General features: G+C 36.8%; 1 protein-coding gene across 1 annotated transcript in view; it reads right to left on the reverse strand.

Annotated features, from left to right (window-relative positions):
- Positions 1–15568, reverse strand: part of LOC150106357 (TIM double twin CX3C motif protein-like) — a 43575-nt gene extending 28007 nt beyond the window's left edge. Inside the window, exon 1 of the mRNA XM_090392396.1 lies at positions 15369–15568. Within this exon, the coding sequence (XP_090248522.1) occupies positions 15369–15455 (87 nt within the window). The 5' untranslated portion in view covers positions 15456–15568. The remainder of the gene's footprint in view (positions 1–15368) is intronic.
- Positions 15569–18226: the final 2658 nt, after the last annotated feature.

Here is an 18226-nt window from a genome sequence, read left to right on the forward strand (position 1 = left end):
GGCAACTCGTATATAGAGGCTAATGACTTTGTTTCACTTGCCTTAGCATCCTATAGCGCAAAACACATATCCTAACAATAATAAATTTAGTTTAATCCTTTATCTAAGTGTAAGCAAACAAAGTTTGTGCCTGAAGTATCTTCAGGACTGAGGCAACTCGTGGTAAAGGTGGACCAAGCTCTCATCACTCCTTGTCTCAGTATCTCCAGTATTGCAAAGCACATCTCCTTGCGGTCATATATAATACTATGCATTAAGGGAAGGGACACCGACGAGACCTCAATAAAGGTCGAAACCATTCTGGGTAGTGGTCCTTCCCTTAATGCATAACATTATACATATCCGCAAGGAGATGTGCTTTGCAATATGGGAGATACTGGGACAAGAACTGATGAGAACTTGGTCCACCTTTACCACGAGTTGCCTCAGTCATGAAGATACTTCAGATGCAATCACTTGGATAAAGGATTAAACTAAATTTATTATAGTCTAACCAAGTGAGGAAAAACTTCCAACATCTTTCTCTAAATCCACAGTAATTTAATAATAAGGTGGTACACCTTTTGGCAACTTGTATAGGTAAATATGACTTCTCCATTGCTTCTGCCTTAGTATCACCACTTCTGGGTCTGGCTCCCAATGACGAAACCTCAATAAAGGTCGAAACCGGTTTGTTGCTGTTACCCCCCCCCCCTCAGATATGAGCAAATGAACAGCTCTGCTCAGTGGTGTGGTGAGCCTAACAAGGTGTAGAGCCAACCGGTTCTGAGAGTTCTTCTCAGTGGCAGGGTGAGCCTGTTACTGAGGGGTACAATGCTGAGTTTTTGGAGTTTGACATGTACTTGAACATTCAATAAAGATCGAAACCGGTCTGGGTGGTGGCCCTTCCCTTAATGCATAGCATTACACATGTCCTCAAGGAGATGTGCTTTGCAATATGGGAGATTTTTTTAATTAATTTATTTATTTTAAATAAAGAAACCTATGTTGAGATCATAATTAAAAGAAACATACATATTAACCACAGTGAATATTATTTACTTGTAAATATTTCATCCTAAGTATCTTAGCACATCATCAGTACAGTAGCTTAAACAATAATAGGAATAACATACAGTTAGGGCGCATTATTACAATAGAATCTGATTAAACGCGAGTAACGTGTTACAGAAGTAAAAAATAAAATAAAATAAATAAATAAAAGAAATTAAAAAAAACTAATAATAATTATTTTACACAATTTTGTATGACAATTTCCTATACTTTAGGAATAGTAAGAACATCGGCGCAGTTTAAATTTGGTCTGTGTAGTAAGGCTTCAGAACTTTCTTTATATAAACGTTCATGTTTATATAAAGATCTATGTAAAAGTTTAGACTTTTCCCAATGAAATTGATGGCTTGGATTTTCAATTCCATGTTGAGAGAGGCCAGATTCCTGCAGTTTAAAAAGACAAATGTGGTCTTCATGTTCCGAGATGCGTTTCTGAACAGACCTATCTGTCTGTCCAAAGTAAGACAATTTGCATGCACATGGAACCTCATAAATGCCAGTCAACATCAAAGGTGAGAGTTTGTCCTTAGGAGAAGGTAATAAGTTGTAAATTTGGTTGATAGGTTTGTAAGTAGTGGCAAAATTGTATTTCTTCATAGTTTTAGAAAGAAGTTCGGAGATGCCTTTGACGTAAGGTATGGGAATCCTATGGACTTCTTCTTGTCTGGGTTGATGTGTGGGAAAGTGACTGATGATTTTTTTGAGTTGTTTTAGGATTATATCCATTTAGGATGGCTGTATTTTTGATTACTTCTAATTCTTGGTTCAGAGATTCTTCAGAGGAGCAGAATTTGTGTGTTCAAAATATTCACTTGGAGTGCTTAAGGGTCAAAGCTGTATAACTGAGAGGAGACTTCCACATAGCCTTTAAAGGAATGCGGAGAATCAACCAGGGCTTCTGACCTAATGTCCAATCCTCACCTTCTCGTGGTGTACCCTGCTGGGTATCTACTTGGATACTGAACGAACGAGGATGGGCTAGCAATTTGGGATTTAACCAATCAAATTGTATTCTTATTGGTTAAACCAAAATAAAAAATGATGGTACAACATGACAAAATTTCATTCCGGTTGGGGCTTTACCCAGTTAAACAAGCCCCCCCCCCCGTTGTTTTTGTCAGGGAACCAGGGCGAACAGCGAAAAGTCAGCTACTGGAACAAATCTGAAAACAAACCCCAGCTCAACATCAGAGTTAAAGATCGGTACCATCAACATAAGAACCCTGAATGGCAAAGAAATGGAGCTAGCTAAGGAATTAGTTAAGTACCAGATCGACATAATAGAGGTGACTGAAACAAAAAAGACCAAAACTGGTGAGATCTTTCTGAGCAATAAATACAAAATGTTATATTCAGGCAATGACAATCAAGGAAAAGAGGGAGTAGCCATAGTATTCAACACAAAATACGAAGCTAATCTTCTTGAATGGCAGTCAGTCTTAAGTAGAGTAATGTGGGCAAATATGAGAATGGGGAACTGGACAATGAGACTTATTTGTGCCTATGGTCACACAGAAGGTTCTACTAAGGTAGAAGTGGAAGAATTTTTTGAGGCTTTAGAAAAAGCAACTGATACAATGAAAAAGGAAAAGTTGGTCTTTGTTGGGGATCTAAATAGCAGAGTAGGAAATGATTGTGAGACATATAAAAATATTTTGGGAAAATTTGGAGAAAAGAGCAAAGCTAATAATAATGGCAAATATCTGTTGGATTTCTGCTCAGGACGTGGACTGGTTATTACTAATACCATGTTCCAACATAAAAATGTGCACAAATTCACATGGAGAGAAGAGGCTAGGAATAAGAAAAGTCTCATTGACTATGTTATTGTTGATAGTGATGTTTTCTCCCTGGTGCAGGACACCAGAGTGTACAGAGGATTTGAAATTGGAAATGATCACTATTTAGTCTTGAGCAGGATAAAATTGAATTTCATATTGAAAAGAATAACATGTAAGAAAGTTTTAAAGCGAATAAAAGTTGAGCAGCTCTCAGATGTGAACTATAGACTAAAATACACAAAGATTATTGAAGAAAAAATGAATCAGTTTGAGAACAGGAATCAAACCTTGGAGATTCAGTGGCAAACTCTAAAGAAAACATTGACTGATTCAGGAGAGGAATGTGGTGAGGTTATCTGAGAATAAAAAATCGGAAATCTCTGGTGCACACAGGAAGTTAAAGAGGCAGTTAAGGAAAAGAAGAAAGCATATCAAAAGTTTCTGTCAAATAAGTCAGCTTGTGCTCTTAGAGAATATAGAGACAAATGCAAGAATGCTAAATACTGTGTAAAACTAGCTAAAAAAGTCATGGGAGGACTTTGGCAAGAATATAGAAAATAAATATGAAGAAGATGGCAAAATATCCTGGAGGTTGTTGAAGAAGCTTGGGAATGGAGGAAAGAGTTCTGTAAAAGGAGTCAGAGATGATAAAGGTGACATGAAAACGGGAGAAAAAGATATCCTTGAAGTATGGAGTAATTACTTTGATAAACTGCTAAATGAAACAAGCAGTGATGATAGCACTGTGGTAAAAAAACACTGACCAGACATGCAGTCAGGAATACATATCCGTACTTGAAGTAGAAAAAGATCAAAGGCTTGAAATGTGGAAAGGCAGCAGGAATAGATGATATTCGACCAGAAATGCTGAAGTATGGTGGTATAAAAGTGTTACAGTGGCTGCACTGCATAGTTCAGAATGCCTGGACAGAGGGACGAATTCCCAATGATTGGAGTAGAGCTCTCATAGTACCAATATATAAAAAGGGAAATAAAACTGAATGTGAGAATTACAGAGGTATTTCCCTACTGAGTGTTCCTGGCAAGAACTATGCAAGCATACTTGAGAAACGGTTGAGAAGAATTGTGGAAGAAAAGCTTGGTGAAAAACAAGCTGGATTCAGGCCAAATGGAGGCTGTCAGGATCAAATCTTTACTTTACGACAAATAGTCCAGAAAGCATGGGAATATAACAAAGATCTGTATTTAAATTTTGTTGATCTGGAAAAGGCATATGACAAGGTGCCAAGGGAGAAGCTATTCAATACGCTGCAGTTATATCGTGTCAATGGGGCATTATATCTAGCAATACTTAGTCTTTATTTGAGTTGTAAGTCAGCAGTTAGAATTGAAGTAAGTACAGGAAGATGGTTTAATGTTAAATCTGGTGTGTGATAAGGATGTACATTATCCCCTCTGTTATTCATTATCTATATGGATCACATTATGAAGGAAAGTGGTATTAAACATGATATCAAAATTGGAGATGTTAATGTCAGCTCTTTGCTTTATGCGGACGATATTATACTTATCAATAAATCCGCTACGAGTCTGCAAGATTCCCTGACTAAATTGAATAGCTGTTGTAATAGATATGGTATGAAGGTCAGCAATAAAAAGACAAAGACAATGAAAATAGGCAGAATCATTGAAAATGTCAACTGTGTTGTGAATGGGGAACCTGTGGAACAAGTAAAACATTTCAGCTACTTAGGCACGATTTTTAGTGAAGATGGTAAATTAAATATAGAAATAGACAACAGAATCAGCAAAGCTGGTATGGTGGGAAGTCAATTGAATAAATTCATATGGAATAAGAGAGAAGTTAGTCGGAACACTAAATTAGCTGTATACAAGACAGTGTTTAAACCAGTTTTAGCTTATGGATCTGAGAGCTGGGTGTCAGAAGTAAAACACTTGACCAAAGACTAGAGACCGCTGATGAGAGTCCTGAGAAAGATTATAGGCATGAACAGATGGCATCAATGGCAATATCATATTAAAAATGAGGATATTAGGAAAGAACTTGACATTGTCAGCATCCAGGAATGCATAAGCAGAGCTAACCTCAGGTGGTATGGTCACTTAAACAGAATGGGCGAGGAAAGATTAGCAAAACAAGTGTTCTCTGCCAGGTTTTATATAAACATGAACGTTTATATAAAGAAAGTTCTGAAGCCCTTCATAATTTACTACACAGACCAAATTTAAATGCAACGACATACGTACTATTCCTAAAGTATGGGAAATTGTCATACAAAATTGTGTAACAATTATTATTAGTTTTTTTTTTTTTTTTTTTTTTTACTTCTGTAATACGTTACGCACGTTTAATGAGATTCTATTGTAATCATGCGCTCTAACTGTATATGTTATTCCTATTATTGTTTAAACTACTGTCCTAAGATACTTATGATGAAATATTTACAAGTAAATAATTTTCACTGTGGTTAATATGTGTGTTTCTTTTAATTTAAAATTTGGGAGATACTGAGACAAGGAGTGATGAGATCTTGGCCCATCTTTACCACGAGTTGCCTCAGTCCTGAAGATACTTCAGGTGCAAACATTGTTTGCTTAAACTTGGATAAAGATTTAAAGTAAATTTATTATAGTCTAACCAAGTGGGAAAAAACTTCCAGCACATATCCTTCAGTCATGTATAATGCTATGCATTATAGGAAGGGTCACTATTCAGACTGGTTTCGACATTTATTGAGCTCTCATCAGTGGGAAATGGATCTATAAGTGATACCAAGGTTGAAGTAATGCAGACATTTTAGATAAAGGATTACACCAAGAATATAATTTCTTGGCATCTTTAATTTATAGTATAACGAAGTGGAAAAACTTTCAACATCTATGTCTAATCCAGAATATTTAGTAATGAGGTGTGACACCTTTTTGCTAGTTGTATATGGAAATATGACTTCTGCATTACTTCAACCTTGGTATCACTTAACACTTAATATCAGTTTTAACATTTTGTGGATGAGAGAGAGAAAGACTACAAGCTTAATTTTAACCTAGTTTCTTAATGGTTCTATTTTGTTAATGTACAATCAATACAATCTAAAGTAGATGATTTGATAACAATCAAAACATACACTTGCTGATTGCTATCTAAATTGCTAATTTAGATAAGGTTGCAAAGGTAGCCTATAAGATTACTTGGCTTCCTTATCTCTATATTAACAAGCAGAGATAAGGAAGTTATTCCTCTTTATTAAGGCCTCGATACACTCACATCTGAATTACTTGGGTTCAAGTATGGTCCCTTGGGTTTCTTGGGGATAAGGAAGCAGTGGAGAGGATTCAGAGGTGAATGACCAAGATGGTGAGTGGCCAGTGGAATGTTCCCTATGAGGATAGATTGCAGGTATGTACATTGCAGAAATTAGTTGACAGGAGAAAAAAGGAGGATATGATAGAAACATTTAAGTGGCTTTAAGGGTTTTACAGGAGAGATGCAGGGGAAATGTTTCAGCACTTGGCTAGAGGGAGGACTAGAACAAGGGGTCATCAATGGAAGTTGAATCAAGGTGTAGTTAGTAGGGGGTGCGAGTATATTTTTTTTTGCTTTGAGAGTTGTGAATGAGTGGAATGGGTTGCCAGAGTCAGTTGTGAGTGCTTTAATCTGTTAATGGGTTCAAGGAGAGGTATGATAGATTGGGTCTCCTGCGATGAGTCTTCAGACTTCCTGGATGTGCCTGTATAATAATAATAATAACAATTGTAGCAATAAGCACTTAAGTATCAAAACGATATAAGTGGAGAGGGCTTCAGAGATTTTAAAGGATACAGAGATCTAACAGAGGTTTCTGATCCCTATGTCTAATCTTCACCCTCCTATGGTGCAACTTGATAGCAAATATCCATTTGGATAATGAATGGACAAGAACAAAATGATTATCTCAAGCAAGAGCAGAAATGGAAAAAAAACTATTTTATTTACTTGCTTAAACTACATGCATATGAATGACAGAACAACAATCAAATGACATGTACACATTGTTTTTGCAACATCTTCAGTAAACTGAAGATAGGAAACACCAACATATGAAACATAAATTTAAAATAAAGAAGTGATACTAACATAACATTGCAGGAGTACTATGTAGACATTACAGAGTTCTGAAACAAATTCCTTTCAATTACACAGGAAAGATGTACAGGATGATTTATTCAGCTAATATTCATCAGGGTAATAAAAGAACTATAGCCATAGTATTCAATACTAAACAAAAACATAAATTTATTGAATAAGACACAATTAAGCAGAGTAAAGGGGAGAGAAAGCAGATCATGAACGAATGAAAACATGTAAATGAGAATCAGATTTTGTATTTTGATTCACTGATAGAAGGGGGTCCTTGAGTACGTGTGATGAAATCATGTTTTCCTGGATCTAAGATAAAGAATGTCAGTTATGCTGTAAAGATGCAGCAAGTTAAGGTGAAAGAGATGTTAATTTTGGTTGATACAAGTGATTTAGCAGGTGAGAAGTGTATGTGCAAAGACATGAAAGAGTTGCTAGTGCATGTGAAAAAGAAGAGTGAGAAAGTAAAAGTTATGAGTCTGTTACCATGATATAATAGAGGCGAGCTGAGATGGAGCACTATGATCACGAATGAGTCAGTGCATAGATTATTCATTTCGAATGGTGTGGAGTTTGTGGACTTGTGAAGTGAGTATGATAAAAGGAAGGATTTCTATAAGGCAGATGGCTTGCATCTAAATGGATTTGGTGTCAGGAGTCTTAAGAAAATATTGTTCAGCAAAAGTTGGGGAAACTTGAATGTTTAGGAGTAATGCAGGTGAACATGGGTCCAGGCAATCTAGAGGTTAGTAACTGGGAGAGTGATCACATGATGCAAACTGTAGCACCTCAGGTTAACTTTAGTAAAACTAAGTAACACAAGGTGTAAGGGAGGTTATAAGGGTAAAGGAGATATTACAGTTTATGTATACTAATGCCAGAAGTACTTGAAATAAGGTGAGTTTTTGGAATTGGTTAGCACAACTTGGTCAAAAGTTATAGGCATTAGTGAGACATGGTTGTGTGAGGATGAGATGATCATAGGAATAGAATGCAAGGGATCTAGTGTCTTCAGAGAAGATTGGGGGAAGGGTTATGCTGAGCTATGGAAGGATTTAAACTAGTGCGACATAGACTAGGAGGAGAAATGTGGTCAAAGGCAGGAAAAGAAATGGAATTTATACAGCTGCTGAGAGATAATTACCTGTGGCAACATATAATGGAGGGAACACGAAGTTCAAAAGTGCTACATCTGATTACTGCATCAGAGAACTGTAAAAATATGTGGGCACTTGTAAAAATGTGTTATTTCGATTTCCAATCCTAGTCGGACTGCGCCATTTGTTATATTCTCGTTCTTTTGCTTTTTATTATCGACCGAGCCATTGTTAAATTAATAACTGCTTCTAATATGATCGATTCTTTATCACTTTACTTAAGCTAACTCTACCTTAATTTTTTTTGACCCTCTTTTTGTCCTTTCTTAACTTTGGCCCTAGTTCCTGCTGCATGCAAACAAAGCAGACCATAAGGTTTCTAATGTGTCCAAGTTGCGATTAGCTGTTCGCCAAAATTCTCATTCTTCTCAATTAGACAAATTTGTTTGATTATTTACTGTGCCAGTCTAATTGAATTAATGTAGTCAGAGAACTTCAGGAAAAGAAACATAGGCAAATCTTACAGCTAAATTACATCTACACAGGCAGTTAGTCATCGCGATTCTCTATCAATATGCACACAGGTTCGCAATATTTTTGAGACAGTGCATTGGCAAAAGATCAGCCAAGGTCATAAACAAATACAACATGTTTATTGCTAACTAGTAAGATGTTACAAAATAATACATTCATGGTGAGGAAAATACTTCTCTTAATCATAACTATACTGAAACAATTTAACATTCATTTAATTGTTAAACACATAACTTCCGTGTAACCTTAGCACGTTCTAATAAGTTTGCAATGTAAGAGCAGTTGTTCACTTATTTCTAATCTAATTCAGTTCCTTCCATTCCTTGTACATAATCATAACCATATTGCTTTGTATATCTACAACTCTAAACTCAAATTCAACCAACTCCTTTCTATAAGCACAATTTTCTCTTCAGCTAACATTCACAGTCCAGCTACATGAATAAAATTTCAGTCTGGATTTTCTTGCTTCTGTTCCTTTACTTCAAGGTACCATAACTGTGTAGGCACTCCATAGGTAACTGCAGTGCTCTTAACTAGAGTTGCGAATGATATCCTTCATTCGGACTTCCTACGACGACGGCTGTCTCTACCCTCGTTGGTCGGTCACTTGATCTGTACCTGGAGAACTCACATCCACGTGGTAGATCGCATCCTGGAAACAGTCCGATAATATCCGGGAGATATCCCATTGACATATTCACTATGATCTTCCATTGGTTTATTAGGAAAGAGCTGCCAAAGTCTCCATCACGTCCTCAGGTAATAGCCTTCTCCTCATCCTTCTGTGCATTAAGCAGGAACCCCACAGGTACAGCCACGTCTCCTCAGTTGGAACTGGATCCTCTGAGAAGGGAAGTGAAAAAAAAAAAGAGCCTTTTGTTCCCTCTCAGTCCCCTTAAATATCTTTCTAATCCCTTGTTTCAATACTGAAGCTTCCATGATTGCCCTGTGGTGTGATGACGTCATATCGGCTCTCTCTCTCTCTCTCTCTCTCTTCGAACGTCTCTATGTGGATGCCTATTTTTGTTTCACAAGACCTTGCAAACTTTTATTTTTGCTGATTCATTTTCTTTAATCCCCTCTCTTTAGTTTTTCATGCAACTTTCAACAAGAATTATTTTATGTACTTTACAAGAATATAAGGAATTATTTAAATATTATTCTAACTTCACATTTTACATAATATATACATGTGTTTGAAACCCCTGTAAAACCGAGCTCGATAAGTAACTCATTTTACTTATCATGCAAGATTTTACAAACTTAACACTAACCAATCTATGTTACCAAAATTGCTATCAGTCCAATGTTAACAAATGTAAAGTCATGCATTTCGGTGTGATCAGAAATTCAATATCATATTATATTGCTGGGATTATGCTAGAAGAAACTGTTCAGGTGAGGGAGTTTTAGTATACAAGGTAATTGATATTCAAGGGCATATAACAAAGACTGCAAATACAATTCAGAGGATAATTGCAATGCTGAAATGAATCTTGACATGTAAAGACAAAGTAGTCATTTTACCTCTTTAAAAGGCCTTCATAAAACCTCACTTGAACTACTGTATGCAAATTTGATCTGGGTTATGGTAATAATCAATTGCATGAAGAGTATAAAGAGAAGTCCTTGGTAACCAAATTGCAGCAGATGGAATTAGATTATAGATTAGCAAGTTGGATATGCAACTGATTCTCAGATAGGTATGAGTTGTGTATTGGGAGGATGAAGGGGTGAAGTATCCCAGAGGAGTAAAGTCAGTAGTGGAGTATTGCACCTGTTTGGGACCACTGTTATTTAATTTGTATATTAAAGATACTGGGATGGGTTTAACTGGTGATATACAACTTTTTGCAGTTGGTGCAAAACTGGAGAGAGTGATGAGGGATCAAACATATGTTGTTGCCTTACACAAGGACATGAATAGATTGTATGAGTGAGCAACAGTATGGAACTGTCAATTCAATATCAAAGTGTAAGGTTCTGAAATCTGTAGCCAATAATGGAATGCAAAGTATACACTTGGAGAAATTTTTGGAGGATCTGAAGTTCAGAGGTTACACTGTACAAGTTGTGATGATCACTTAGATTACAGCAATGACTCAGAAGACTTTAACATGCAGAAATAAAGAGATTCTGTACAACCTAAATCACGGTGGACTGATAATATCATCAGATTTGCAGGAGTGACATGGAAAAGGAGAGCCATGGACGGAGAGTGTTGGAGTAATCTTGGAAAGGCCTTCATCCAGCAGTGGATCGATAATGGCTGATGATGCTGTCATCTACAAAGTGTAGGCTTAAATATCTTCCATTTATCTTCAGACCTTTCCTTCCCCAATCAAATATTTCTTCTAGGCACACCGTTAATAATTTCGGAGATACTGTGTCACCCTATAATAAATTTAGTTTAATCCTTTATCCAAGTGTAAGCAAACAAAGTTTGCACCTGAAGTATCTTCAGGATGGAAGCAACTCGTGGTAAAGGTGGACTAAGCTCTCATCACCTGTGTTAGTATATCCCATAATGCAAAGCAAAGACCGGTTTCAACCTTTATTAAGGTCTCGTCAGTGGGAGCCAGTCCAGCGGTAGTGATAAAGGTCAAAACCGGTCTGGGTAGTGGCCCTTTCCTTAATGCATAGCATTATACATGTCCACAAGGAGATGTGCTTTGCATTATGGGAGATACTGAGGCAAGGTGTGATGAGAACTTAGTCCACCTTTACCACAAGTTACCTCAATTCTGAGGATACTTCAGGCACAAACTTTGTTTGCTTACACTTGGATAAAGGATTAAACTAAATTTATTATAGTCTAACCAAGTGGGGAAAAAAACTTCCAACATTGTGTCACCCTGTCTTATACCTCTCTGTATTTCCACAATAGAGTTGTTTCCATTGAAATGAATTGGTGTATGCTGATTTGATGGTCCTGACATATGGTTCTTCCACTTGGTTTCGTAATGCTTTAAGTATTGCACAAGTTTTTATTGAATCAAACGCTTTCTCATAATCAATAAAACCAAGACATAATGGTAACTGATATTCATTACACAGTTCAATAATCTGTTGTACAACTTAAATATGGTCCATTGTACTAAAGCCACTTTGAAAGCCTGCCTGTTCTTTTGGTTGTGCTAGGTCCAGAGTCATACAAAGCCTATGAGCTAAGACTTTTGTAAACATTTTGTAAACCACTAATAGTAGACTGATGGGTTGATAGTTTGACAAGTCTTCTCTCACCTTTTAATTGTAGCAGAATTAGGGTAGCCTTCTTCCATGTTCTTGGTACATCATGTTTCTCCAGGCAGAAAGTAAATAGTTTTGCTAAGAGTTTGTAGATGATTTCTCCACCTGCTTTTAGAAATTCAGCTATAACTCCATCCTCACCTACAGCTTTTCTATTTTGCACGCTTTGGATGCTCCACATAACTTCTTCTGGTAGAATCTGTGGAACTTCAGCTCTTTCATAGTTGTCTCCTTCATTTAATTCATCATCCTGATATAATACTAAGTAAAATTCTTCAATTCTTTTTTGCTATAGCATATCTATCTCTGGTTATGGTCCCATCTTGTAGTTTGACTACAACCATCTGTTTATTGCTGTTCGTTAATTGCTCTTTGGCTTTTTTGAGATACAGTTGTTTTCAATTGTTTGTTGTATGAATTTACACACACACACACACACACATATATGTAGAAAGTTTTTTACCTTGGGTATACTATACGTTAAAGATACCGAGCAATTTTATAAACTTGGTTTTAATCCTTTTTCGCAAGTAAGCAAACAAGCAGGCAAATCAAGTTTGCACCTGAAGTATTTTCAGGTCTGAGGCAACTCGTGGTAAAGGTGGAGTTAGCTCTGATCACTTTCCTTAGTATCTCCCATAATGCAAAGCACATCTCCTTGCAGACATGTATGATGCTATGCATTAAGGGAAGGGCCACTACCAGACCAGTTTTGACCTTTATTGAGGTCTCATCAATGGGAGCAAGACCCTGAGATGTGGTGTCTAATAATAATAATAACACATGTAGACTATTTTACTCAGATTTCATCACCTAATTTTCATTGTGATATGACACTAGAGAAGGTCCAAAGACAAATAACCTAAGTGATATCAGGACTCTGGAGTGTTGATTATGAAGAGCGTTTGAGAGAATGTGATTACAAAGGTTGGGAGGTAAAGAGATATGATAGAGTCCTTCAAGTCAGTTAAGGGATTCTATCAGATTAATACAGAAGAAATTATAAAAAGAGTGGATGTTAAGATGAGAAGAACGAGAGGCCATCCCTAAAAGTTGTGGTAAAGAAGAGTGTAAGGAGCAGATTTTTTAGATGGGGATTTACTGAATGGAATGAATTGCCTGAGTGTGTCGTGAGTGCAGGTACTGTAAAAATTTCAAAGCTCATTATGATAGATATGTTGCTGGTTGAGTGCTCCCACAATGAGTCTGTTGACTACATGGAGGTTTAAATAATAATAAGGAAAGAGAATTGATTGAGCTGTTGTAAAACAACTTCCTCAAGCAGCGAACTTCTTTTTTTTTTTTTTTTTTTTTTTATAAAAAAAAAAAAAAAAAAAGAGGTTCGATGTCAGAGATTGTTAGATTTAATCACAGAGTCAGAAAGGGGTCTCAGTTAAGAATGTGGCGATTTTCCCATCACTTGGTGACAGTGATCCTGCCACACTGTCCTGGTAAGTGGCTAACTATACAGATGTTCCAATTAGGACAGGTTACCAAATGAATTTAAAAGCTGGAAATTATTATCAACTTAAGAGAATACTATCTTGGGTCCCATGATATCAGTTACTGAATGGTAAGATATCAGCAATGCATGGAATTGCTGATATCTTATTAAACAAGATCCATAAGACAAAAATTATGAATATCATGAGAGGATATGGAGATATAAAACTATATACTATATTGTGGAGCTATACTTCAGGAAATGGATGAAATTCGGGATCTGGGAGTGATGGTAGACAGCGGACTAAAGTTCCAAGGGCACATTACAAGTGTTACAAAGACTGCACATCGTATTACTATGATAAAAGTACACTGAGATGTAGGGGGATCAGGTGGTAGTGGTGATGCCTCTATTTATGGCATTGTCAGACCACATATGGGCTATTGTGCTCAGATTTGGTCACCTGGTTTTCAATACAATGTGAAAACACTGGAGAGGATCCAAAGATGAATGTCCAAAGTAATATCAGGACTCTGGAGTGTTGGTTATGAAGAGCGTTTGAGGAAATGTGGTTTACAGAGGTTGGTGGATAGGAGGAAAAGGGGAGATATGATAGAGATCTTCAAGTTAGTTAAGGGACTTTATTAGATTAATACAAAAGGAATTATAAAGAGTGGATGTTAAGATGGGAAGAACAAGAGACCATCCGTGGAAGTTGTAGAAATATGCAGTGAAGAAGGGCATGAGTAGTAGATTTTTTGAGTGGAATGCATTGTGAATGCTGGTAGCAGGGAATTTTGCCGCCCCTTCTTCCTTATTTTTCGTATAGTTTATGCCAGCTTTGCTGCCCTGTGCAAATGCATGTCTTGCCTCCCATGATGAGTCTGTTGACCCCATGGAGGTTACCAAAATAATAACAATATATACCTTAAGTTAAGGGGATAATAAATCCCTCATTATTTTAAAGCCGGATACGAAACTCGGAGATTGAAATCTAAGAGTTTCATGCCAAAGAACTATTGGCGAGTCCAAGCGTAAGTCAACACCTGGGTGGTGCAACATACCTGCAACTCGTGTCAAAGGTGGAGCAAGCTCAGTCACTATCCTTAATATTTTCTCATAATGTAAAATGCAGCTCCTAGGAGATGTATTACTGTTTTGCATTATGAGGAGAGGTCACTACCCAGACCGGTTTCGACCTTTATTGAAGTCTCATCAGTGAGTAGGTAGACTGGAATACCAAGGTTTAAGTGAACCGAACTTACATATACCCCTACTTGGTATTTCAGGTCTACCTACTTACTGATGAGACCTCAATAAAGGTTGAAACTGGTATGGGTGGCGACCTCTCCTCATAATGAAAAACAGTAATACATCTCCTAGGAGCTGCGTTTTACATTATGAGAATATATTAAGGATAGTAACTGAGCTTGCTCCACCTTTGACACGAGTTGCCCTAGTGTTGTACCACCCAGGTGTTGACTTACGCTTGGACTCGCCGAGAGTTCTTCGGCATGAAACTCTTAGATTTCGATCTCAGGGTTTCGTATCAGGCTTTAAAATAATGAGCGATTTATTATCCCCTTAACTTAATTTACGCCGCCGGAAAAATAGCTTGTCGGCTCTTTATCGTAATAATATATACCTATGGTGACTTTCTTTCATCACGTGTTTGATATCCGACCCAGCTTTCATAATTTAAAACTGATTTGAACACGGTCTTGTATACAGCCAGTTTACTATTACATATAAATTAATGCAATGCTCTCTCAATTATCAACGTTCATGTAAACAAATCTCAAATTAAGCAACCCTTGAATGGATAAGCGAGTAAACTGACTTACGAAAATTATTCTCCCATGTTTGCATAATTAATAGATACTGTACGTGCGATATAATATGACTATAAACCATGATTAAATAACGTCAACATGGTTTTCGACAAGTGATCTTCCATGTTCTTTTACCCATTTCTGAAACATGTCCAGTGAAATTTTGATCCCCGTCCACTATCGCTTCAAAATCCCTAATCTCATATCAAGTCATGGGCTATATATGTATATGTAATTATTACTCAAAAATCAATTCAGAAAGTCGGTAGCAAATACCTGCATCTTTCGTAAGCACGTTTTATCTAAATCTTGAATCATGTTGTTTACAGCTTCTTGAACACGTGCCTGCGCTACCTGCGCCATATTTAATTTCCAACATGCGCCATCTGTGTTAGAAAGTGAACCAGAATGACAGATAATATTTCTGGCATATTATTATTATTATTATTCCTGATACCTCCAAGGAGTCCGAAGACTCATCGCGGGAGGACATCTTCAACTCTCTCTACACCTTACCTCTACTACGAATCAACGCCATCTACCGCCCACCTCCAACACCACCACAACTAGTAATTTTTGTCTGTAAATTGCGTGTGTTCTGAAGGGCCGATTTGTATGTATGCGGGATGAAAAACCCGAGTTTCCGGGAGAAAAAACCCTGCTACCTCCGTATGAGATCGGCTAACTCACCATCGATTGAAATCGACCAGATAAAGATTCCTCCCGTCGCGACGAAAATCGAACTTAGGCCTATATGTCAAGTAACTAGGCACTTTCTAAAAATGCATTATAAAGAGTGTCCCAGAATTATTATTATTATTAGTAGTAGTAGTAGTAGTAGTAGTAGTAGTACGAGCAACTCCAAGGAGCCCTTAGACTCATCGAGGGAGGCCCTAACATCATGTCAAGAACAACTATTCAACATTCACACAGTATCTATCATACTTCGCCTTGAACTCATTTACAGTCATGGCACCCACAACAGACTCTGGCAGCTTATTCCACTCATTCACCATTCTCCAAGTAAAAAACCTAGCTCTAACACCCTCGTTAACCACATTCTTGCCCAGCTTCCATGGATAGCCCCCCCTAGCCCTCCCACCACCAGTCCTATTCTCAAAAATATCTTCTGAATTAATCTTATAGAAACCCTTCAGTAATTTGAATGTCTCAATCATATCACCCCTTTTCCGCCTATCAACCAATTTCTGCAATTAAGTAACTAGCCACTTCCTAAAAATGCATTATACAGGGTGTCTCAGAATTATTATTATTAGTAGTAGTAGTAGTTCTCGTAAGGTTCATTCTATAGATCTGCTATCATCTTGGTCACTCGTCTCTGGATCCTCCACCTCTTCCCCATCATAAAGAAACCCTGGCTCCCAAATTAGCTATCTATTTCAGTGATATGGGACGAATTTTTTAAAAACTTATGCTTATTGATATTTATCATGTTTAATATGTGTTATACATGTACAAATTTCTAAATTATTTCATTTTTTTCAACTCCTTTCAGAACCTTAATAGCATTTCCAAGACAACAGTTCCTAGACTCTTGCATTCAACACCGATGAAAAAGGCTTATCACATTGAGGTACTGCATACCCAAAATGAAGAGGATTATCCAAATCGAGCAGCAAAGTGTGCAGAATTTCTGGGAGATCGAAAACGAAGTTTATTGGATAACATCTAATTCAGTGATGAGGTGACTTTCCAAACGTGTGGTAAAGGCAATCGACACAATTGTTGTATCTGGTCTAATGAAGTCATAGAATGGCAAAGAGACTCTGAAAAAGTTAACGTGACGAAAAACCTGAGTTTCCGGTAGACAAAACCCGCTTGTCCGTGCCAGAAATGTGTATAGTGTAGGCCAGGAAATTACGAGTATTTTGTGGAAAGTGAAGTAGAAATATATGATAGAAATTGGCTGTTCAGGATAAAGTCAAGAGAATTTTTTCGTTAGGCTGCAAATAAAAAAATGAATTTAAAAATAATTTACTGAATGAATGATGGTACACTTGCATTAGAATCATATGCGATACTTCAAATAATAAATGCTCACTTTGATCAAATCCATCAACGTGATATGTGTAGCATAGCGCATAGTGCTAGGTAATATTATCCCATATGGCAATAGTATTATCCCATATGGCAGTACTGTTATCCCATATGGCAATAGGACATATGGGATAACAGTACTGTTATGCTTAACTGAAAAGGCCCTTGACAAGTTGTACTTGGTGCCAGTACCCATTCTTAGCTGGCAGGAACAATTGAAATTAAAAGGATATGAAAATAAAACGGAAAAAATTACTTGTTTTTACTTCAGAATTCTCCTACTCTCTCTCTCTCTCTCTCTAAGGAAATAACAGATGTTAGCTAGCTTTTTGTTTTTTATTTTGTACAATAATAATTGAAATAAGAAGCGAAAATAAAGCATTATTATTATTATTATTATAACGGTGTCTCCATGGAGTCAAAAGGCTCATCGCAGGAGACCCCACATTGACACACTAACCATTATTTACACAATACCTATCATACTTCTCCTTAAATTCATTCACAGACGAAGCATTCACAACCACCTCTGGCAACGCATTCCACCCCTTCACAACTCTGCAAGTAAAAAATCTAGTCCTAACACCCTTGTTAATCACACTCTTACATAATCTCCAGGGATGGCCCCTCGTTCTCTCCCTTTCTGCACTGGTCTTAAAAATGTCATCAGTATCAATCCTGTAAAATCCCTTTAATAATTTATATGCGTCTATCATATCTCATCTCCTACGTCTATCAGCTAGTTTTTGGAGCCTACAGATCTTCAATCTATCCTCGTAGAGAACATTCCACATGTATATACATACATACAACTTATGTATGTATATACATACATACAGTTTATTAAGCATAAGTGAATGTAAAAGTATATAAAAATAAATAGAATGTATAAATAATTATTTAAAAAAAAAACAGGTAACGCATTTTATTCCCTCATAGGGACAAGTTGAGGCCATTTTAACTTTATCTATCTTTCGGAAAATGAAGGGACTAATAAAATAGCAAATATAAATAAAGTCCTATATAGCAAATATCTTAGAGACAGTTAAAAACATAAATTTCATTAAATAATAAAG

The sequence above is a fragment of the Typopeltis vanoorti genome, chromosome 5 (assembly GCF_054136105.1).
Source record: "Typopeltis vanoorti isolate ZY-2024b chromosome 5, IOZ_Tvanoo_1.0, whole genome shotgun sequence".
Taxonomy (NCBI): Eukaryota; Metazoa; Arthropoda; class Arachnida; order Uropygi; family Thelyphonidae; genus Typopeltis; species Typopeltis vanoorti.